Source organism: Podarcis raffonei, chromosome 7 (genome assembly GCF_027172205.1).
Source record: "Podarcis raffonei isolate rPodRaf1 chromosome 7, rPodRaf1.pri, whole genome shotgun sequence".
NCBI classification, from domain to species: domain Eukaryota; kingdom Metazoa; phylum Chordata; class Lepidosauria; order Squamata; family Lacertidae; genus Podarcis; species Podarcis raffonei.
Genome location: NC_070608.1, coordinates 72,713,104 through 72,737,029, shown reverse-complemented (window position 1 = coordinate 72,737,029; position 23,926 = coordinate 72,713,104). Strand labels below are relative to the sequence as shown.

At 43.4% G+C, this 23,926-nt stretch overlaps 1 protein-coding gene across 8 annotated transcripts in view; it reads right to left on the bottom strand.

Moving 5' to 3' along the window:
- CDH10 (cadherin 10) overlaps positions 1-23,926 on the bottom strand; it is a 132,471-nt gene that overhangs the window by 33,386 nt on the left and 75,159 nt on the right. For all 8 annotated transcript variants that reach the window (XM_053397105.1, XM_053397102.1, XM_053397103.1 and 5 more), the window contains exon 3: positions 6,968-7,262. In XM_053397105.1, coding sequence (XP_053253080.1) covers positions 6,968-7,262 — 295 coding nt within the window. The remainder of the gene's footprint in view (positions 1-6,967; positions 7,263-23,926) is intronic.

Genomic DNA, 23,926 nt, shown 5'->3' with positions numbered 1-23,926 from the left:
TGAAACACTACCACTTGCCACCAGAACACTCGCACTCTTGCTAGAGGCTCAGGCAAAGCACAGTTTCATTCATCGCCGATAAAATGATGGATAATTAAAGCAGGAGATGGGATTCAGTCTATTGAATTCGATAAGTTTGTAATGAATAATTTGGCCAGCTTTAAAGGCATGGTGGGTTCTTTGCTGTAGCTTCCTTGCCTTCCACTTTGCCGTGCTGAAATGTATGAGCTTCTAATCAGCTGGAAGACTTAATCCGTTCCAATCCATTTGAATACATTAAGGGCCTTTCCCTTCTGTTTCATCTCAACATTTAGCCGGTTTAGAAACCGCACAGCCTTCAAAGGATTCTGAGGTACAATTAAAGCGAGCCCTGACTCACCCTTAGAGCACCACCCGGCTTGTTACTTTTCTGCTTATTATACTGTTACCTTTTTAGAAAAATCGTTTTTATTCCTTGCCTTGCCAGCCAGTTTCTAATCCCTTTCAGTGGTGCACCCAGTGCCCCGTGCTTTGTAGATCAAATCTTTTGAAGAATCAACGAGTCCTTTAGCAATGCATCGGAGGGTATCAGAAGCGTTTTGGGAAGCCAAACAAATTGCGAGACACCATTTCCCACTTCTTCCTTTTCATTTTGTTTCGTTTTTCTCAGTTCAGGAATAAGCTAAAATATTATTCTGGCTCACCAGGCAGGTATCTCTTAACACTCTTCCTCATATTTGCTGGAAGCAAATTCTACAGCACAATGTAACACTTCTTCTTTAGAAAGCTTAAGTGTACTACTAAGCTATGGAAGGAGGCGGGGGTGAGAGCCTCCTATTTTGCAAAGATAAGATCCCAGGATTCAGTCTCTGTGATTTATCTCAACATCTGAAGTAACACAGGGGAGAATGGATTGCATCCCATGAGGCAGCAGTGGTTGGTGGGATATCACATTTTTAAACATTCTTCCCTGTGTTAAAAACTCTCTGAAACACCAGCACAGGTGGGAAAGGGTTGGAACAGCATGTTTCTCTTGCTTCGATAGATTTCTAGATGCAGGAGGTGCATTCAGAACTTGAATCCCTGACTAGCAGGCTGAATTAGTGCAAGCCACATTGTAATTGTCACCTCATTTCCACCTCATTTTTCGCTCTCTCTGTGTGTGTGTTTATGTGTATTTTACCCAAGCTTAAGTCTTTTGAGCTTCCAGAACCAAATTACATAGGATGAGCAGGTATAATGACACAGAAACAGATACCTGGACAACACCACTGAAAACTGCAGCTTGGGTGAGCGCCAAAAATATTTTTGAATGCTCTTTAAAATCAACAGCACCTTGCATGCAGCAAACGAGCATACATTAGACGGCCCTCTTTCTGGTGCAGCTAATACATGCAACAAACTTTCTTTAAAATAAAAATGGAAGAGCATTCGACAACTTGACACTCTGCCTGCAGACAGCAGCGCTACAGTTTCAAGAGTCTGCCACTTATTCTTATTTCCCTCCTTATTCTGCAAAATGGAGAGCTCTCAAGAAGATTCTTTCAGATCATTCTTTAAATAAGATCCCTGTGATAGTCTTCTTAATGTGACAGGAATGACCCCAAGCGTGGTGATCATAGCAGATAGCCAGAAATTCAAAGGGGGTGGGGTGGTGGTGGTGGAAGGAGATGAATGTCCCAGGCCACTCCTGTAAATGCAGAGTAAGTGTGTTTTAAGTCTGTTTGTTCTGCCTTAAGTGGCAGAGCGGTTTGCTGGGTGGAGAAGGGATGCACTGTGCTTGCATATCCCACACTTCAGAGCAGTGCTACAGTTCTGTAATTTTAAATTCTGGACCAAATGCTCCTGTTGAGAGGGGGTAGGGGTGCCAACTTGAATAAAATATTGGGGAGGGGGTATGTAAGCCCCACCCTATATAAGTAGTCATATGGCATGGTGCACAAACACCACTTGAAGGGCAATGCTCATTAACTTTGGGGGGCACAGCCCCCTCAAATATTTGATGGCCCCTAGGAGTTCTTAGTCCCTAGGAGTTGGCTCCGATGCAAGAGGGGGGAGGTTTTCCTTAAATTGCAATGTGCATTATTTGTACTCTGGTCCATAGATCAATATTGAAATATAATTGGAATTACTGTTTTTCGAATGAAATGCGATACGTACATCAAATGAAACAAGGATTTTAAAGGGAGGCTAAAGGGCATTTTAGAAATGGGCAGTAGGGAAAAACACGACTGGGTACATCGTACCTCCCAAGTGCCCTGGGGAAAATGGGACAGCCCGGTTTTTTGCGCAAGATCATAGCGGCCATTTGGGTGGCTTAACCTCACTCTCTTGCCCCAGAAAAGTGCTTTCTAGGGCTGAGAGCGAAGCACGGCTCCCAGAAGACACACATCCTAGTTTGGAGCTTGAAAAAGTGGACAGTATGGGTACAGGTCCTACGTCTGAGTGGGCAAAGAACAGCAGGAGGTTATTAATGCCTTTGTAATTGGCCTTGCCATTTTAACTCTTTCATCTGAAGGCACATTAACTGTGGTAAGTGCTGCCCCTACTATTATGCAGGTTGAGGAAGGGTGCTTCAGGCAGCAGATTTTGGCCTAATGTTAAAGAGGTGAATGCTATCATTTATTTAGCAGACTACTTGTATTGCCATGGATTGGGGCATTTTGAGTGAGATTCACCCCCCTCCCCATGCACCAAAGCATATTGGTCTGTCTCTGAAATGTGGTTTCACAGTTGCCAGTTTCCTTCCCCTGTAACTGGGCTGAATTCTTTTTGGAGAGGAAATATACAGTAAGCCCCATATATATTGCATAAGCCAGAGTTTTTCAACCTTTCTAAGTCCATGGCTCCATTGACTAATTACCTTCTTCTTTCTGTGGCACCCCTGTGGGGCTCAGGAGCCCAGTTATGTCACCCCTTGTCTGCAGACCCGACACTCCTTTTCGATCACCCTCCCTTGTGTAGTGTTCCCTCAGCCTCCTCTCCTCTCCCCTCTCTCTTGGGAGTCCTCCGGGCAGCCGAGGCTGCCAGACCTGGTCTCTGAACTGCCCCCCCACCCCAAAGAGAGGTGCCTCCTCACACTGCCCCACAGGGGCCTGGGAAGAGGTCGCTCTCATTCCCCTGGGGAGCTTGTAGCCAGGGCTGCTGCAAAAAACAGATGTGCAAGCCTTTGGGAGGCAGAGATGCGAGAGGGCACCAGAGGAGGGAAGAAGAAGAAGAGTTTGGATTTGATATCCCGCCTTTCACTCCCCTTCAGGAGTCTCAAAGCGGCTAACAATCTCCTTTCCCTTCCTCCCCCACAACAAACACTCTGTGAGGTAAGTGGGGCTGAGAGACTTCAAAGAAGTGTGACTGGCCCAAGGTCACCCAGCAGCTGCATGTGGAAGAGCGGAGACACGAACCCAATTCCCCAGATTATGTGACTACCGCTCTTAACCACTACACCACACTGGAGGGAAGGTAAGAGGGAAAGAGGCACCCTTGACCATCATTCAAGGTACCCTAGGGTGCCACGGCATACTGATTGAAAACCACTGTCATAATGCCATTAATACCCCTGATCTGAAATCATGCTCAATGCATAAGGGGATTGATAATATGCTTTGCTGTGGATTTTTGCTGTGTATTGTTTCTTAGTTGTGTGGTGGAGTAATAATATTCAAAGACCACTCGGGCAAATGAAGGAAATATGATGGGTGCCCAGTTGAGAAGAATTACTGTGGCTTTGGAAACAGGAAGAGAGGACATATCATACTAATGATGGAGTGAACTAAAAAGCCTGAGGACCAAAAGTATGCGGTAGCTGCTATAAATAGTTGGTGGGACTTCTGAAGAGAAAGACAAAAGGAACGCTAGCTGAAAATGATGGCAGGATAACTGCTGCAAACTGCCTGTGAACCCAGAGGGAGGTCACACCTGTGTGAAGTTTGCATTGATATCCCTGAGGTAGGAGGGTGGAAGAGATTAGAGGGCCGAGGGACCGACGAGGAAGGATGACAGCAATCAGCAATGCTGAGAAACGTAGGTGGGGTAATTCATAGGATGAGCTGCTAAAGCCCAAAGATCCAAAAGTAAGAAAAAGGTGGGCAGAGAAATTAAAGACAGGGAATAAGTAGGTTAGGAGAGATGAATAGAAGGGACACAGTGAAAGAACAGGATAAAAATCCTAAAGAGTTTTCAAAGCCGCAAAGTCTTTCATTGGCCTTAGCAAGTCAACAGAAAAGCCGTGGTGAAGATAACTCACCCAGAGATAATAAAAGAACGGGGGCGTTGTGCTGCAGCCAAGGAAGAAAAATTATATCCAATATATATTTCTCTACAAGTTGCTGCCGTGTGAGAGACAAATTGCATTGTGGAGGGGGCTCCTCAAACCAGGGCTTAGACTAGAGCCTCTAGATCTTTTAATCCAGCCCTGAGACTCCTGGGATAATCACCGATTGTTTCATAGACAGTGGATTAATATTTAGGACATAAGTACTACTTGTTGAGTGATGAGACGAGAGAGAGAGTTAAACAGCTGGTGTGGCAGGATCTTGTTAAGAATGCAACCGTAATGTGATGTGTTCCAAATGTAACGTGTTCCAAAACAACTGTGCCGTGCTATACGGGACTGTCTGGAAACATAAGGACACACAACCTGCATCCCATTTTAGTGCATAGAAATAAAATGAGACTTGTGAACTAGGGAGAATGGAGGAGAAATTCAGATTTGTTTGAATTTTAATGAGAAACTACCTAATTTGGACTTGTCAGATCAACACGTAAACCAAAACACAGCTGTCTTTTGAAATTCACACTTCTCTGAATTTTGGGATGTAGTTCTACAACTAAACAATGAGTACCAAAATGCATATACTTGGGGTAAGTGTGCATAGAAATGCATTACATTAGGGAAAATTGTTTGCAAAAGTGTGTGTATTAGTAAAAACTGCATAAAGAAATATGCACCAAAATGCTGACAATTTATCATGAGAATTTTAAAGCAATCAATCACAAATTGCTACAGAAATGTGGAGAACTGAATCGAAGATTGGAAAAGTGAGAAGCTGCGAGAAACCAAAATTGAGATTGTCCATACCTAATTATGACCCTTCCTCACACTGCTATTTATCTGGCAGACTCCTGAAATATTGGGATGCCAAGTTTGTGGCACATCATGAATTATTTGTTTTTAATCAGCCAGTTTGGATTTTTTGAGGGGTGAAACATTGTGGCTGCCTGATGCTACATGTGACAAGCTATTCGTGGGAAGCACTCAGCCATGTACAGATAGCTCTACTGGTAAAGCATGAGACCCCTGAATTTTAGGGTAATGGGTTTGAGTCCCACAATGGGCAAAGGATTCCTGCCCTTGCAGGAGGTTGGACTAGATGATTCTTGTGACCTCTTTCAACTCTACAATTCCATGATACTATGATCCTATGTCAAACAGATCCACTGATTTACTTGTAAATACAGTTTCCATTCTACAGGCACAGATTAGTTCAAAACCAATTAAAACAAATACAAAAAATGAACAAAGTTTACTTATATATGCAACAACTAATGGTGTAACAGTGCAAATCCATGAAAGCTCATTCAGAAGTAAGCCCCAGTAAGTTCAGTAGGGTTTACTCTCTACTAAGCAAGCTTGGGACTGTAGCCTAAGAAATCTAGTTTCCATCCACAATGCAACATGAAAGTGAATCTCCTTCTATGGAGCACACTCAATGTATGTGGGAATCAGATTGAATGACTTGCCACCAGATTTGCTCTGTGACACAGATGTGCACCTGCAGCTATTCTCTGTGCACGGTTCCTAGTCCAGAATGGAAATCTGCACATCAAAGCTTGCTTCCACACATAGACTTGCTTTGCTGGGTCAGTGTGCACTAATTTGCCATTTATGTCTTGGTGATGGAGGTCTATTGAATTAAGGAGCATCACAGTCCTACTTTCTGGGATGGCTAAAAGTGCACAGCTTGGATTTTACACCAGATAGCTAAGAACATTTTCTGTTGGGGAACTCTGAGTGAACGGCTCATGCTTTTATGCTCGGGATGTAATTGGTTGCGACATTTGCAAATGGGGGATGAATATTCCTTCTGGTCAAATAATGTTTTAGAATCTTTGTTTTATGGCTTCCAATGGGTTGGTGCACTTTCTTCTCTATGCATTCTATGGACATATCAGTGAAATGTATCTGAATCCTGATCCAGGAGTTTATGCTAAATTACCTTCCAGTTCTGTAATACTGTGACAATAAAAGTTATATCCTAGTACTCTGGTATGCGCATTTATTCATTAGTAACCACTGCGGAGTGATGGATTCTCACTAAGTTTTAATCACAGTCGTTCTCCCAACTAGCTGTTTAGTCTCAAAGTATCCTCTGTTCCTTCACTTTTTATGGAGAATATAGATCACTGGGATACAAGTAATAGGCAGGGATCCATAATGGATATAAAATTCATCACAACAGCAGCACTACTACCATAAGGATATGAAGTGTGTCCCCAAATGCACGTTTGGGTTAAAAGTGGATCCCAGATCCAAAAACATTGAAAACTATGGATCTAGATCTGTGGTTCCCAATGTGGGGCACATGCCCCACAGGGGGGCAATTTGATTTTTAAGGGAGGGGATTTGATTTTTAAGGGGGGCAATGTGAGAATGAGTTATTAACAGTGAGTGGCCTTTTAGGCTTCATCCACGTGAATAGGAGTCCACTTTTTGAATAGTAAGAATTATATGTCATGGGGGGGAATCAGGATTTTAGAGACGCTTAGGTGGGGCATGGCCCCAAAAAAGGTTAAGAACCACTGATCTAGATAATGCAGTTCCTCATTCCATTCCATTCCACTGTTTTTCCTTGAAAAGAAAAGACCTAAATTTATGGCATCTCGCCCGAAAAACGCAATTCCCACCCTGACTGCCTGAATTTACAAGAACAGGACATATGTGGCATCTCACCTTTGCAGACATTTATTTCCATTTGAATGTAACACTCACCAACAACTGACATTTCAGGAACACTTGCGGTGTAAACTTCTTCAGGAAACGTTGGTTCATTGTCATTGATGTCATGGATTTTGATGACAAACTCTGATTCAGGCTCCACCGGCCTGAGTGTTCTCCTGTTAATAGCCTGGGCACGTAGGGTGTAGTAAGCTTTCTCTTCCCTGTCAATTCTTCGTGTGGCATGAATGTCACCTGTTCGCTCATCAATAACAAAAAGAGTGCCAGCTCCGTCTCCTGACAAAATGTATTTGAGGGACCCATCTCCTTTGTCTTGGTCAGAGTGAAGCTAGGGTTGGGTGGTCGGAGGAGAGAGAGAGAGAGAGAGAGAGAGAGAGAGAGAGAGAGAGGTGTTTAATAAAACGGGTCCACTTCTTCAGAAGACAGCGAGTCACACAAGGTGCTTCAAACAAAATATGCATTGACAAAACCAAGTCCCTTTCAATTTATGCTGACTCAATACATCACCATGTATGTGCGTAGAGCATTAAAATTCTCATTTCCCAATAATGCACAGAATATTCGTTAAGAGCTCAGCTCCCATGGCAGATTTTAGTTTCTCCGGCAACACCTGTTCCGTGCTGTGGAACATTTCTGTCACAAATCTTAAAGAAGAATTTTATGGTAATGCTGACCTTTTCTTCCCTTGGAAAAGAATCTATTAAACATTCACAACCTGCTGTGTTAGTTGTAAATTCTCTAAACAGATAAAGGACAAGGCGGGGTACATGATAATTAAGAAAAGCTGCATAACTAGTGCCGGAACTGCAAAATTTTTGAAAGAAAGCTTGTTATTTCTTCCCAAAGAGCAAATGGGGAACAAAATCTTAGGGAGAATCTTGCAGTCTCCCTAGGTGCTCTGCCTGTGATCTTAAGGTTAATATATTTCCTCGGCTTTCTCATTCACCAAACAGTGCTATCTCCCAAAGAGCTGAAGCTGGCTAGTGATTCATAAAGCTGTTTCAAGTATGGTTGAACACATGTTCTGCATGCAGAATGTCCCAGCTTCCATCTCAGGCATTGCTTATTAACAGAATTCAGAGGGCAGAGCCAAGAGGACCAGGACCTGAGACCTTTCATTCCTAGTAGACAATAGCAGTGTCTCCATCAGTGTGGTCCTCCAGATAAATTATTATTATTATTATTATTATTATTATTATTATTATTATTATTATTATTATATTTCTATCTGTCTATCTGTCTGTCTGTCTGTCTGTCTGTCTGTCTATCTCATCCATCTGGCTGGGTTTCCCCGGCCACTCTGGGTGGCTCTCAACAAAATATTATTAATAATAAAGTGACAAAACATCAAACATTAAAAACTTCCCTAAACAGGGTTCCCTTCAGGTGAAAAGTCAGATAGTTGTTTATTTCCTTGACATCTGATGGGTGAGCGTTCCACAGGGTGGGCGCTGCTACGGAGAAGGCCCTCTGCCTGGTTCCCTGTAGCTTCACTTCTTGCAGTGAGGGAACCGCCAGAAGGCCCTCAGCACTGTACCTCGGTGTCCAGGCAGAACGATGGGGTTGGAGACGCTCCTTCAGGTATACTGGGCCGAGGCTGTTTAGGGCTTTAAAGGTCAGCACCAACACTTTGAATTGTGCTCGGAAACGTACTGGGAGACAATGTAGGTCTTTCATAGACTGGTGTTATATGGTCTCAGCGGCCGCTCCCAGTCACCAGTCTAGCTGCCGCATTCTGGATTTGTTGTAGTTAGACTTCACATCCCAACAGTCCTAGTCAGCATCAGTTTAGTTGTAATCTGAAAACAACTGGGGAGCCACAGGTTCCCCCTCTTGTCCATATAGACACATTTTATCTTACAAAGGAAGAAAAATCTCCCCTCTGTTATTCTTCTAACAGCTTGGTCAGACCTCACTTGGAGTACTGTGTCAGGTTTTGGGCAACACAGTTCAAGGATCCCAATAAAGTGGAACAGGGGATAAATAAAGTATGACCAGGGGATATCGACAAAGCTGGTTAGGGGCTCAGAGTTTGAGTCCTATGAGGAAAAATTGAAGGGGTGGGATATTATTTCTGGACAAGTGATTATTAAGAGGCAATATGATCTTCAAATATCTAAAGGTTTGCCACATAAATGAGGAAGCAGATTTGTTGTTGCAGATTGGGCACAAACCAATCGGTTCAAATAACAAGAAAGGGGATTTAGGGTAAGCATTTGGGGGGAGGGGAAATCTCCTGATAGTAAAAAGACTACTTTTGAAGCTGGTGGACTCTCCATGGTTAGAGGTTTCCAGTCAGATTCTGAATGGCCACCTACTGGTAATAATATAGTAGTGGACTTCGAGGGGTAGAACCTAGAGAACTTTCCATCTCTGTCATTATTTTTATTATTATTATTTATTAAATTTATTATTCCACCTACGGGCCTGATCTGGACCCACAGCCAAAATATTTTAACCCTCCAAGGCTTCAATGAATTTGAATATAGTGCCAAAAATAAAATAAGACACAGCACTAGGATGGGCCAAACACCCTGAGTTTGAGGTTAACTGCCCCCTTCCTGCTCATCAGAACCACATGCCAGAATACTGGCCCAAATTTCATCCCATTAAATTACAGTGCAAAGCTCCCACCTTTTTCTGAGATAATGGCATTGCAAATTGATTTTTTAAAAAACCAATTAACACAGAAGTGAGCAGTAAACTTCCACTGGATTCCACTAGATCAGGCATCCCCAAACTCAGCCCTCCATATGTTTTGGGACTACAACTACCATCATCCCTAGTTAACAGGACCAGTGGTCAGGGATGATGGGAATCGTAGTCCCAAAACATCTGGAGGGCCGAGTTTAGGGATGCCTGCACTAGATTTTCAGGAGGGGTTCTGATGTTCTGTGAAAGACCACATCAAATGTGGAAACCATCAGTGAAGGAAGTATCAGGGAAACGGAATAAAGTGTTGTCTGAATGCAGTCCGCAAACCCAGTTCCCTTATTTTTTCAAAATAGAGGTCCCTGGAAATGTATCAGAACCCTTCCTCAAATTCAGCTGTTATTCAACATTAACCTCGTGCATCTTCTGCTACTCAGCATATTTTAGAATCTAAGGCATCCTTCCATATCCGATACCTTCATGAGAATGTGGCAGCATTCTTCTCCCCATTTTATGAGCTTTTCATGCATCAATACAATAAAAAAGTATTTTAAAGTATTTGACAGTGAGGAAGGACAAATCTTTAACGTTTTCTACACCTGTCTGCTCAGAAATAAGCACCATAGAGTTCAATGGAACTTCCTTCCCAGATAAGTGTGAACAGGATTAAAGATTTAATGGGCTCAACTCAAAATTGAATTTACGCCAAGAAGACCGATTTCATCTCACATTAGGAACACTGATGCAGGAAGAAATACACACAGAAGAAAGAATGTAGTTTTCATTTTATGTGCATCAAGCAAGTTCAAGCAAACAATCTGGGGTCCCCCCCCCATACAAATAATCAGCCATACGGTTATGTCCCTAATGATCATATTTGCATACTGATTTCATTATATTTAAATGTTAACAGCAGCAACAACTTTTTCTGTGTGTAAGCAATCTGCTAGACATTTGCATGCTATAAAATGCATCCTGGAAAACGTGCTTAAGGAAATATGTATCAACCTTATGTGGGGGGGGGGGGCAGAGAGAATATATCAGAAAACCTATAATGAGTGAAGAAACCATTAAAGGCTTTTTTTAAAAAGAGCAGATTCTTTGAGGGGCTGCCCACATCCCACCTCGCAACTTCGAGTAAGAAAAGAGGAACGCTGTCAGGGGCTCAGGAGCAGAAGCACAGGGGAGAGAGCAAATAGAGAGCGAAGGAGAGGAATCCGAGGGGAGCGTAGGGGAGTATGACAGTGACCCGAGAGATTCCATGAGCTTCTCCAGCGAATCAGAAGATTCCCAGAAGGGGGCGCCTATGGTAAGGGCAAGGGGGGGTCCCAGGGGGGACGCACCAGAAGCAAGGGGCCAGCGGAGACTCCCAAGGGAGCAGCGGAGGATCAGGACCAGCTCCCCCACCAGAGCGCAGTGGGGGGGAAGAGTCACATGAGTCAGCACCAGCCTCTCCTCCAGCGGGTAGAGAAGATGAGTCAGGGCTGACCACGCCCCCATCGGAAAGTGGGGAAACGGAGGGGAGGTCAGGTCCAGCTAGCCTCCCCGAAGGAGGGAGCAGTGACAGCAGTGTAACGGTCAGAAGGAAAGTGGGAGGCTGCGCGCGCGCGCCAAGTTCAAATGTGCAGGAGCGCGGGACAGCAGAAAACCCGGATTGGGAGCCAGGTCCTAAAGCCCGAAGGAGGGAGGGGGAAGAGTCAGGGGACTCAGCGTCAGAAGAGTCTAGGAAGGGTGAGACCCCGACGAGCAAGCGGACCCAGAGGAGGAAGGAACAGAGGAAGAGGTGGAGTAAGGCTAGAGTCTTAAACTGGTGTCAGGGGGGAGGAGATTCAGACGGAGCTTCGGCAGTCTAAGGTTACAGACGTAGCGTTGCACGCTGCGCGTGTGGAAGTGAAACTGAACTTCAATAAAGACTTTTATACTAAAGAACGAAGCAGCGTTGGTCTTCTGTGAGCTGGGACCTCGGGCAGCGCTGACAAACGCTAATAAAAAACTGGAGCAGTGGTTTGCATGATTATCTTCAGCCATATCAGCCAATATAGAAATTAATCACACAACCATTAATTCAGAGATGAAGGATGGGACAGGAATGAGGGGGAAACTGCATTGATACCTCTTGCTGTCTCAACTATTCTATAACCAGTGCTGTATTTCGAAATAACCACAGGTTTTAGGATCCAGTAACATCAGCCATGTCCAATGATAACTTATCTCCTCCACCAACAACAACATCAACTGAGGCTTGGGAAGAGACTTCACTTTAAACAAATCCGCATCTGCATTTGCCCAGCCTTCCAAACGGGGCATACGGTGCAAAATCTGCTCAAATCTTTGCTGCTGGTCATTTTCAGATGTTTAAAGAGCAACCTGACAATGTCTTAGCTTGGAAGAAAGGAAGCAGTCTTCAGAATGTCGCTGCCCACTGGCACCATGCATCAAGACGTGTATTTTCCAGAGCCAGCTCTAAGCAACATCCACATCTGGCATCACATCTGGATACAGATGTTGTCCTATCACCAGATGAAGAGCTAACATGGAGAAAGAAGCTGCAGGCCATGCCTCTAGCCACACCTTTATGACATAAGACTTCCTCTAGTCCATGGGTAGGCAAACTAAGGCCCAGGGGCCGGATCTGGCCCAATTGCCTTTTAAATCCGGCCCATGGACGGTCTGGGAATCAGCATGTTTTTACATGAGTAGAATGTGTCCTTTTATTTAAAATGCATCTCTGGGTCATTTGTGGGGCCTGCCTGGTGTTTTTACATGAGTAGAATGTGTGCTTTTATTTATAAAGAATCTCTGGGTTATTTGTGGGGCATAGGAATTCGTTCATTTATTTTTTTTCAAAATATAGTCCGGCCCCCCACAAGGTCGGAGGGACAGTGGACCGGCCCCCTGCTGAAAAAGTTTGCTGACCCCTGCTCTAGTCCCACATCCACTGTCAGAGCCATCCCACCCATGAAGCAAGGTGAGGTGATCGCCTCGGGCAGCAGGATCCACAAGGGCAGTGGATCTAGCCTCCAGGGAATGCATCGCCCACTGCCACAGGGGCAGCTCCTTGGAGGTCAAATCTGCCACCTCCTTGGCATCCCCCATGCTTCCTTTATAGTGAGCTCTTGGCAAATAAGAAGCAGTGCTGGTCTTTTCCCAATGCTTGGGAAGAAATGGCAGAGACTGTCCTCTGGGATCTCCCCCTGCCTGGCCAGATACAGAGCAGGACCCTCCCTAACAACAACAGCCTTTGATCACCTTTTCAACCATAAGGTAAGGATGATTGATTGATTGATTGATTGATTGCCATTGTGTCTTTTATTAATGAAATTCATTAATGTCATTACAGATTTAACTTCACACATACACGTACATACTATATATATGTATATATATATATTCTTAAATTAGTTTAACTTAGAATGTAAATTAGACCTTCTAATTCCACTTAGATTTCAGCTAAACTAAAATCATATAATGGTACATAAAATAATATAAAACAACAACAAACTGAAGTAAAATAAATATAGACTTCCCATCATTTCCCGATATAGTTGACATTTGTGATTTTGAATCTACTTATAATTATTACTTTACATTTAATATACTTTCTAATACTTTCTTGCAACCTAGCATACTGATTTTCCTTTATTTCTTAATATTTTATGTACACAAGGGTCATTCAAACACCACCATAGATAATATGTCACTTATTTTTTTGTAAGTATCTCTTAAACATTTCCCATTTTTGAGAAAATAATTGTTTGGTGTTACCTCTTAACCTATTTGTTAGTTGAGGCATTTCCACATAGTCTAATAATTTATTTTGCCATTCTGTTAGCGTTGGTATCTTTTCCCATAAGGTAAGGATGATTTGATTCCCCCCCAACACTTGTTCCTGAGGTAGATCTTCACTCACCTCTTTCTTCCCAGTATAGATCTCTATAAGAGCATGGGTTGGAAAGACCTCAGTTCAAAGTTCACCTCAGCCACAAACTCATTAGCCGGCTTTTGTCAAACCTGTCAAGTTCTTTTTTTAGCTTCCTTCTCGTGACTGCAATATGTGCAGCATTGACCTAACTTAGGACCCAGGCTGTTAAATTTTATTCAGGAGCAGCGGTACATCACTGCTATTTGGTGGTGATGGTGCTGTTTGTGGAGGTTCTTTATGTTCCTTGGAAGCCATTCTGTAATGGGAAGAGAAGCTTTTCTTCCCCTGTGCCTATTCACCCTTTCTGATCATTTTAACTCTGGGGAGGCAAGTACAAAGACAGCTTGACAACACGCCATACATGGGAAAGCAGGTATCTCCCCCCCCCCAACATAATTCAATGAAGGAAAGAAATTGGTTCTTTGGGTACAGCATAAAGTGTCCATTGGCCATCTTAGGCTGTGGTCTAAACCACTGAGCTTCTTGGGCTTGTCAATCAGAAGGTCGGCAACTCAAATCCCTGTGATGGGGTGAGGTCCCATTGCTCTGTTCCAGCTTTTGCCAGCCTAGTGGTTCAAAAACATGCCAGTGCAAGTAGAGAAATAGGTATTGCTGTGGTGGGAAGGTAAACAGCGTTTCCATGCCCATCATGGTGTTCTATTGCACCAGAAGCAGTTTAGTCATGTTGGTCACATGACCCGGAAAGCTGTCTGTGGACAAACGCCGGCTCCCTTGGCCTGGAGCGAGATGAGCACCACAACCCCATAGTCACCTTCAACTGGACTTAACTGTCCAGGAGTCTTTTACCTTTACCTTCTGATGTATGCACATTATTAGAGAGCAGAGGACATTGTTGTTGTTGTTTAGTCATTTAGTCGTGTCCGACTCTTCGTGACCCCATGGACCAGAGCACGCCAGGCACTCCTGCCTTCCACTGCCTCCCGCAGTTTGGTCAGACTCATGTTTGTAGCTTTGAGAACACTGTCCAACCATCTCGTCCTCTGTCATCCCCTTCTCCTTGTGCCCTCCATCTTTCCCAACATCAGGGTCTTTTCCAGGGAGTCTTCTCTTCTCATGAGGTGGCCAAAGTATTGGAGCCTCAGCTTCAGGATCTGTCCTTCCAGTGAGCACTCAGGGCTAATTTCCTTAAGAATGGATGTGTTTAATCTTCTTGCAGTCCATGGGACTCTCAAGAGTGTTCTCCAGCATCATAATTCAAAAGCATCAATTCTTTGGCGATCAGCCTTCTTTATGGTCCAGCTCTCACTTCCATACATCACTACCGGGAAAACCATGGCTTTAACTATACAGACCTTTGTTGAGCAGAGGGCATATCAGCACCCTATTACCAATAAAGCTGAAGAACCACATCCCCTTTTCTGCAAAATAGCTATAACTATGACAGGTAGGGTTATTACAGTGACTGTTCGGGGGTGCATTGTATCTTTGAGTGCTCCTCAACAGAATAGCATCCTCTTTGACGGATCTCTGTCATTGAAGACCAAACTGCATAGATTCAGTAGTAGGAATAGCCACAAAACTGGCTGCAAGACAGTAATCTCATAACAGTCCCATGAAGTCATGGAACCTTGAACAATCTGGTCATTCAGAGAACTCACCCAAGGAGATCAAGAGATCACACCAAAATATAAATTTCATTTGCCAGTGGGCCACACTGCCGAGCCCCTAATTATGCTTGTGATTATTTACTGCTAGTACTATCTATTTACTAGTTCAGATAAAAAACAACAACAACTATTTTCTTTCTCTGTCAGAACAACAACAAAACAAAAGGGGGGGAATTAAGCTGTCAGAAGGAGCAGGGAGCTCACAAATAACAGTGAAGTTCTCATTTTCTGTCTTACACGTAAAATGTTCACACACGTCTTTTGGCTAATGGGCATCTGCGATTTATGTCAGCCAAGCTGAGAAAGGAAAAGACATCTGTTTCACTTAGCAATTTTGTTTCCCAAAATGATCTGCTGTAAAGATGTGGTTTTGTTTTTATATCTGTCTCAGATATTTTGCAAACTGTTATTGCAATGAATTCCTTTCTTCTCTCCCCAATGGTAGCATTCCATTCTTCAGCAGTCAACACCGCATCTTCCTCTCCAGAAATTTGAATAAATCTGAATATTTTGCACATTCATTTCCCACATTCATTTCTTTATCATCGGGACTTCACCTACAGCAACCGCAATTACTGAACATGATAGCCCTGCATTCCAGTAATAACATATGGTTCTTCCCTTTGAATATATTAATTGGTGTGATCTAACATAGTGTTGTTAAGATAAAAACTATTTAAGTGTTGTGACTCATAAATGCTTTATAACGTCAGGAAGGAGACTACATGAAATGGGTTCTTGCATATTTAGGTTCAGTAGAGATCTGACAAGGAAAAGTGACACAGCGGCTAGAAAATTTAAATGATTTTTTTTTTTAGTATGCTTTCTAAATTAATTTTTCATCCTTTTCAGAATATTCAATTCTCTTGATGCTGGTTGTTTTAAGCCCTGTCCGAATCATATTTAAATTGTCAAACTTTTTTCTTCCCATCGGCATAGATCTCTTTGAATGTGCTTGCCTCCTGTTGTAAAGCCTTGCCTCTGACCCGGGTGGAATCTACATGCATATAAAAACCATTTTGAATATGCTTTTTTTAAAAAAGCGCTTTTAAAAATACATTGAATTTTCCATGAGGCTCATCATCGCCATCTAGTGTCACATTGTATATTGCACTTAAAACACATTTAAAACGTTTTATTTGCAGCTGTGTAGCTGAGTCCCTAGTGTCGAGATGCTGCTCCTTAATCCTCTGGGAGTGCCTTGTGGGCAGGGCTTGGTAATCCAAGAAGCTGACTGGAGCTTGGCTGTCTCAGCTGCATCCAAGCAGCAAACAGAAAGGTATGTTCTAAGGTTGCCACCTTTGTTCTGGGAAAATATAGGACAGAGCAGGGCAGGATGATTGGGGGAACACCCCCCCCCAATCTGGTGCTGAGTGACCAAAGCAATTCATTGCAATCTATTGCAGCCTAAGAGGATGGCCTCTCTGGAATTTGTCGCACACGGACGTGTGTGGCATTTTACATGATTTTGTAAAACTGTCTGTGCTCAGCTATCCAGAGTTTAAATGCATGATCTTTTGCACATCCTTTCAAACAGATGCATTTGGAGAGGATCCCTAACTTGGCAGACACACACACACACCGAGAGAGAGACAGAGAGAGAGAGAGAGAGAGAGAGAGAGAGAGAGAGAGAGAGAGATGGAGAGAAGACCTAAAATTCAGGACAAAACTGTATCAATACAGGACATAGCATATTCATAGATTCGTACTGGGAAGGGACCCTGAGGGTCATTGAAAAATGGGACAATCCTGTATTATATGGGATAAGTGGCAAGCCTAGATGCTTACACCAAACTTAACCAAAGAATAGCTGGTATGAGCACTGCTTGAGAGATGGACATCTCAAGATGTCTGATTTCCCCATGTGGACTCACACTACCAGAATCATAAAGGGATGCAGGTGGTGCTGTGGTCTAAACCACTGAGCCTCTTAGGTTTGCCAATCGGAAGGTCAGCAGTTCGAATCCCCACGATGGGGTGAGCTCCTGTTGCTCTGTCCCAGCTCCTGCCCACCAAGCAGTTCGAAAGCACATCAGTGCAAGTAGATAAATAGGTACAGCTGCAGAGGGAAGGTAAATGGCGTTTCCGTGCACTCTGGTTTCCATCATCGTGTCCCGTTGCGCCAGAAGCGAATTTGTCATGCTTGCCACATGACCGGGAAAGCTGTCTGCGAACAAACGCCGGCTTCCTTTGCCTGAAAGTGAGATGAGCGCCGCACCTCATAGTTGCTTTTGACTGACTTAACCATCTCGGGGTGCTTTACCCTTGCCTTTTTACCTTTTACCAGGCAGAGGGCCTTCTCAGTAGTGGTGCCTGTTCTGTGGAAAGACCTCCCATCAGATATCAAGGAAATAAACAACTATCTGACTTTTAGAAGACATGTGAAGGCAGCCCTGTTTAGGGAAGTTTTAATGTCTGATGGCTTATTGTATTTTTAATATTTTGTTGGAAGCCACCCAGAGTGGCTGAGAAAACCCAGTCAGATGAGCAGGATATAAATAATAAATTATTATTATTATTATTATTATTATTATTATTATTATTATTATTATTATTATTTCCTTGCTGTTCTGCTCTCAGAGATCTCCACCCCTTCCCACCAATTATGATGTACCTGCCAAGGCTGTATGCATGTACCTTGGGATTGCTGTCATATTTCACAAGCTCTCTTTCCCGAGGTAAGAGGTGTGTTGTCAGTGTATGGTGGAGGATACTCTCTCTCTCTCTCTCTCTCTCTCTCTCTCTCTCTCTCTCTCTGTGTGTGTGTGTGTGTGTGTGAGAGAGAGAGAGAGAGAGAGAGAGAGAGAGAGAGAGAGTTTTAAAAACAATCAGGTGGTGGCTAGCTTGGCATATATATGATTACAGAAACTCACTTTATTATTTTCTACATTTTAAAAAAATGTATTACTTTTTCTGCAACAAGATAACACCTATCCCCACGTTAAATCAGTTTAGCACCAGGGCAGCAGAAGCAGCATCCATTTTATGTCTGTAGCCCCGCAGGCGCCATGATCAAAGCAAGTTTACAATGCAAAATGGCACATGCTCTGAGTATTTCACTTATTCAAAAATCAGGATTGGCAAAGTGGGTTCTTGTGTCAGGGACTGGGCTGTGGAGACAGCCTCCCCATCCTGACCCTTCCAGGGAGGAGGAAGAGGAAGACAGTATAGATTTACAACAGGAGGTTGAGGGAGGTAGCAGCTCAGGGGCAGGTGAGGGGGAAAATTTGGGAAATCATGGGAGAGCCAGAACAACACCTGGCTGACACGTTGTCATTAGAAAGCATTCCAGACCCTCCATCTCCCAGAACCCGGTGTACCTTAAAAGTAGGAGAGCAAAAAGTTCAAAGACTTTGTCTTTGTGGCTTCTTCTTTGTGGAGCAGGAATTCAATAATATGAAGCACCCATCATTCCTATGCTGGACCACAAAGCCATCTTCCTAGCCCCCACACTTGTAAAGCTTAAATCCTCACCATACTCATCCAAATCTTATTCCTGGTTCCTTTTCTTCTCCTTCTGGGTTATTTTTTTTTTCAACTACAGAGAAAAAGCTGCTATCGAGTGGAGAAAGGAAATGTGGTTGTATGAATCAGTCCCAAAGTCACACATAAAGTTGATTATTTGATAGGTACAGGATTGTGAATGTATATTTATTGGCCTCAACTTGATGGGATACAAACTGGCAGACCGATCTAAAACTTTCCCCCAATAGTAAAAGTTAATATATTCCCCAAATAAAACTATTTATCACCTATTATCGAGATCCATCTTGACACGGCTGAGATGCAGTCTGACTGTTAACTCTTTTTGGCTTTACCAAGACTTAAAGCATATCCTTTTTGTGACATCACACATGACATCAGAATGGGCAGTTTGCATTCAACCTAGACTATCTCCATGCCAACAGCAATGGCCAGTAAACTTCTGCAGCCAAGTAACTATCAGCCTGAGTACCCAGTTGCTTCTAGCTAGACTATGGGATGTTCATTTTTTGCTCTCATAATCAAAGCCTGAAGAAGAGCTGTGTATGACCTGAAAACCTGCTTCCACTGTTTTAGAAAATAATTGTCTGGGACTGGGCAGAGGAGGAACGGTAGATACCTCCTCCCCATCCTGAGCCTTCCAGGGAGGAGGAAGAGGAAGACAGTATAGATTTACAACAAGGGTTTGAGCAGCACAGAGGCAGATGAGGAGGAAAGTTGGGAAATCATGGGAGAGGCAGAACAACATCTGGCTGACATGTTATCGTTAGAGACCCTCCATTTCCCAGAACCTGGTGAGCTTTAAAAGTAGGAGAGCAAAGAGCTCAAAGACAGAGCAGCACCTGTAGAGGAGATGATGAGGATGACAAATGAGGAGGAGGGTGGGTTTGAAGATTCACTCGGGACAATGCCATAATCCAAAAGGCTGATTCCTATGGCCTCTGTCTGTAAAGACTGAAATAAAAAAGGATGGTAAGAAACTTTTTCTTGTCTTTATACTATTCTGGGCAACTAGCCGGGGGGCCCTGACAGCACCCTGACATCTTGTTTGTTTGTTTCGTGCTCAAGCATATCAGGAACGTAGAAGTCATTGTGAGGCGGCAGATGATGGTTGGTGAGGGAGAAATTATAATTGTGTCTTGCACAAGTAAAGTAATGCATATGGCTGTGTCAAGAGGGCTCCCTCTGTTAGACTGTTAAGTCCAGAAGTGTATGATATCCTTGGGTGTGACTCCCTACCTAACACTGGCCTTGGAGCAGCTAGCCTGGATGGGACAGGGGAATGCATGGACAGCGGCAAGGTTGGGGCTACAGGGACATACCAGCGGGCCATTTTGTCTCCACCTATGTGTCTGCCACTCTGCTGTGCTGCCAGCCCTTTCCTGGTAAACTGCCGCGATTTCAGTTCTGTTAGGGGTGGGTAGGTAGTTCTGTGACTCTTTCCAGCCACCCTAGTCACTACTGACTTAAGCATTTACCGTAAATATAGGAATACTGGACACTCCCTTTATTTACCACATATATCTCCATAAGATGGAACTACAAACAACTATTAAAGAAGAAAAAACAAAAAGGCGAGTGAATCGCATGACAAAGCCTGGTCAAGGCTTCGCATGAGAAAGACCCAACTTGCTTTTGGCATACCATATCTGGCCTACTGGACCAGGAGTGTAACACACTCATTTGTACCGTTGAACCCCGAGAGTGGATCCAATACTTTCAATCATTGTTACTGACTTAAGTTCAGTACTTAGGTGGAATCTAGACATATAAAAAACACTGTGAAAATGCTTTTTGAAAAATATATTGAATTTGCCATAGCTCTGATGCCACATTTGTATAATGCACTTTACAACACTCTTAAAATGTCTTATTTGCAGCTGTATAGCTGAGTCCTTAGTTGCAGCAATGACGGTATAATCACACAGGCATATGCGCCATACAGGTCATGGCTTCTCCTTATATCTATGTTCATAGATAGAAACATATTTGTTCCCTTGTAGTGTATTAAATGGCCTTTAAGCTACCCAACAATCAGAAGCAGAACTGTGTGTGTGTCTAGATATTCTATTTCTTTGCCACACATTTGGTCATTTTTTTTTTCCACTTCATAATTCTCCTCGCAGGACATATACCCTCTCCATCTCTTCTATGACATCTCACTTTTAATGTGACTTAGCTTGGTGCCAACTTTCACTCATTTGTACCGCGAATCACTTATTCCAACTTTACACTGAAAGGCGTGTTAAAAGTAACTCTTTGGTGATGAAGAATTTTACACTGTATTTCAAACAGACACTTAAAGTCTCACCCTTAATAGACTGAATTCTCACTCATTTATGTTGCCATACTTTGAAGTTCCCTTTAATTCAAAGTTGAAGAGAGAGAAAAGAAGAAAAATAATCATACTGGTGTGTGTGTGTGTGTGTGTGTGTGTGTGTGTGTGTGTGTGTGTGTCTGTAGGAACAGGCCTATCAATAATTGTGAGCATCACAACACAGACAAAGCAATGCTTTCCAAAACTGATAATGGGGGTCAGCATCCCACAATGAGACCCCATACAAGCTGCCAAAAATAAAATAAAATAAAATCTCCATAATTTGAAAGCACAAGCAATAAACACATATATTGTAGGGGAAATTGTGTGAACACATCTTCATGGGGTTATCTGATCCCCACTTTTTTCTTTTTAGTTACAATGTCATTATTAAAATATCTGCAGCACAACTGTAACATTTACAACTTGTGATGTAGTACAGTACTATTTTTATCCTATCCTCATTTTCTTACCAAACTGCATCCTCCAATTCCCCTTGAAAGCATGCTAATCATTCAATTTTACTCATTTTTAATTACTCAGGACAGCAAGCTTTAGGACTGGACAATTAATCTTAAGGGTGTTTTCACACATTGTGCAGAGGCAGCTCCTATTTTATCTCTGATATTTTTTTAAAAAGCAAGTTTCAGCCAATATTAGTTTCCAGGGTGGTGTGCCTGCAAGAGACAAACAACTGCATGTTTATAGTTCTGCATGTACATTTACAGAATCTTACATGTACACACACGAGCACAAAAACAGAATTAGAAGGTACAAGGTAAAAACGTAAAATGTAAAGTCCAGTCAAAGGCGAGTATGGGGTTTCGGAGCTCATCTCATTTTCAGGCTGAGGTAGCTGGCATTTGTCCGCAGACAGCTTTCTGAGTCATGTGGTCAGCATGACTAAACTGCTTCTGGTGCAACGGAACACCGTGACGGAAACCAGAGTACACGGAAACTGTGTTTACCTCCCTATCACAACGGTACCTATCATCTACTTACACTGGCATGCTTTCAAACTGCTAGGTTGGCAGGAGCTGGGACAGAGCAACAGGAGCTCACTCCATGACGGGGATTCGAACCACTGACCTTCTGATCGGCAAGCCCAAGAGGCTCAGTGGTTTAGACCACAGCGCCACCCATGTCCCTTTTAGAAGGAATAAACAATTCCCATACACATTGAAAACATGTGTGGAAGCAGTCACAGGGCCATGGGGTGTAGTCCATACCCTACAAGTGTCCCAATTTTCCAGGGACAGTCCTGGAATTATGAAAGCTACTGATTTGATCCTGGAATGCCCCTATTTCTCCCACCAGTGCTGTCTCTGCTGAGCTTCGGGAAGAGGATGAGCTGGTGCTTGTCATGAGCAGCTGCTCATGGCCGTGGCAGCTGCAAAGGAGCACCCTGCTGCCTCTCCATGGCCGCTGCTTCTGGTCTTCTCCCTTGGGCATCTCATAGTGGTTGCTGGAGAGCAGGTGAGGAGGAGGAGAAGCTGTCACCATAGAGGTCCAGCCCCACATGATGGGTTGGCTCTGAGGAGCAGGCAGGGGGCAGGGCCACCCTGAGCAAGAAAAAAGAGAGAGCAGAGCAAAGCGCTAGGAGTCTTGATTTTTTTAAAATGTTTTGCACGTCCGCATCCATGTCTAATGCTGCCCCTTGCTAAAGTTTATTTTTATTTATTCAATTTTTTAAAAAAAAATATTTTCCAAATTATTACGGCGTACAAGCTGCAGCCATAAATCTCACAGAATGCACATCCAAACTCTGCCATTAAAATTCCGCTCTGGAGTTCTTCCTCAGCACACAATTAAAAGCAAGGTATTTTCTCAATTTCAACCTATTTACCACATCTGTTCAGCAGCAGTTCATTCTCTCCCTCCCCCACTGCATTCCTCCAAAAGCAGTCCAGGAATAATTTTAAATAAAGTCCATTCAGCCTCGGTCGAGGGGGGAGGGCATAGTAAAACCTTGTTAAATACCTTGTTGAGCACAAATCAAAAGCCTCCCCATCTTTTCTGAAGTAACAAACAGAATAACATAACAGCGGCTACACACATCTCTTCCATTTTGCAGGGGAGGACAAGTAAAAAGGAGTCCATTTGAAAATCATAAAAAAGCACAAAGTGCCTTGGCTTCCCCCTTCCTTTCCTGGCTGTTGCAAGGATTCTCAAGCTTCAAAGAAAACATTCAGATACCTTCAAATGGCGAAGCCCAGTCCTTTCGGCAGCTGACTGATTGCAGGCCGTTAGCATATGTCAGTCCAGGAGCACCTCTTGATTAATGCCAATTGTCCAAATTATAGAGGAACTACAAATCATGCTGGAGACGGAGGCTCATCCATGGTAGGGACACACTCCCAGGTTGCACCCATTCTGCCTTTCAAGTTGGCAGACATAGGCTTGAGTGGTATAGCGGGATGCAGTGAGCTGCCCAGACTCCACTGGGCAACATTGTCATGATTTTTGCCTCATAAATCCTGTTTTTCCCCTGCCTGAACCTCCTTGCTACCCGCAGAGTGCATTGAGGAGCTATCACCACTGACTCGTGATGTAGCCAGAAACCATCTAAGGTTTATTTATTGGTGTTTTGATTTATGTAAATCTACCAAAGAACAAAATATAATATAATTGGAGTTAAGGGGCTTCCTCCAGAGGGTGGAGGGCATGTGTGCTGTGCCAGTTTGGTGTAGCAGTGATGGCACTCGCCCTTCTTCTGAGAGGAAATGTTCTGTGGGGAAGGGGTTAAATTGTGGGGTCAAGGAGGGCCAGTTGGGGGGGCAGTGACAAAATCTCTATGCTAGTCCTGCCCATCATTAATCAACATTGCTGCACTCCCCTTGCTGAAAGCCCCTTTGGTGTTTGTTGGAATTAGTTCTTGCTGGGTACAGAGGTATGTGCACATACAAAGCATCTAAGTTATCACAAAGGTGAACAGATCCCTGCAAGAATGCTATTTGCCCCAAAGTGGAAAGATAAAGAGGTTCCAAAGA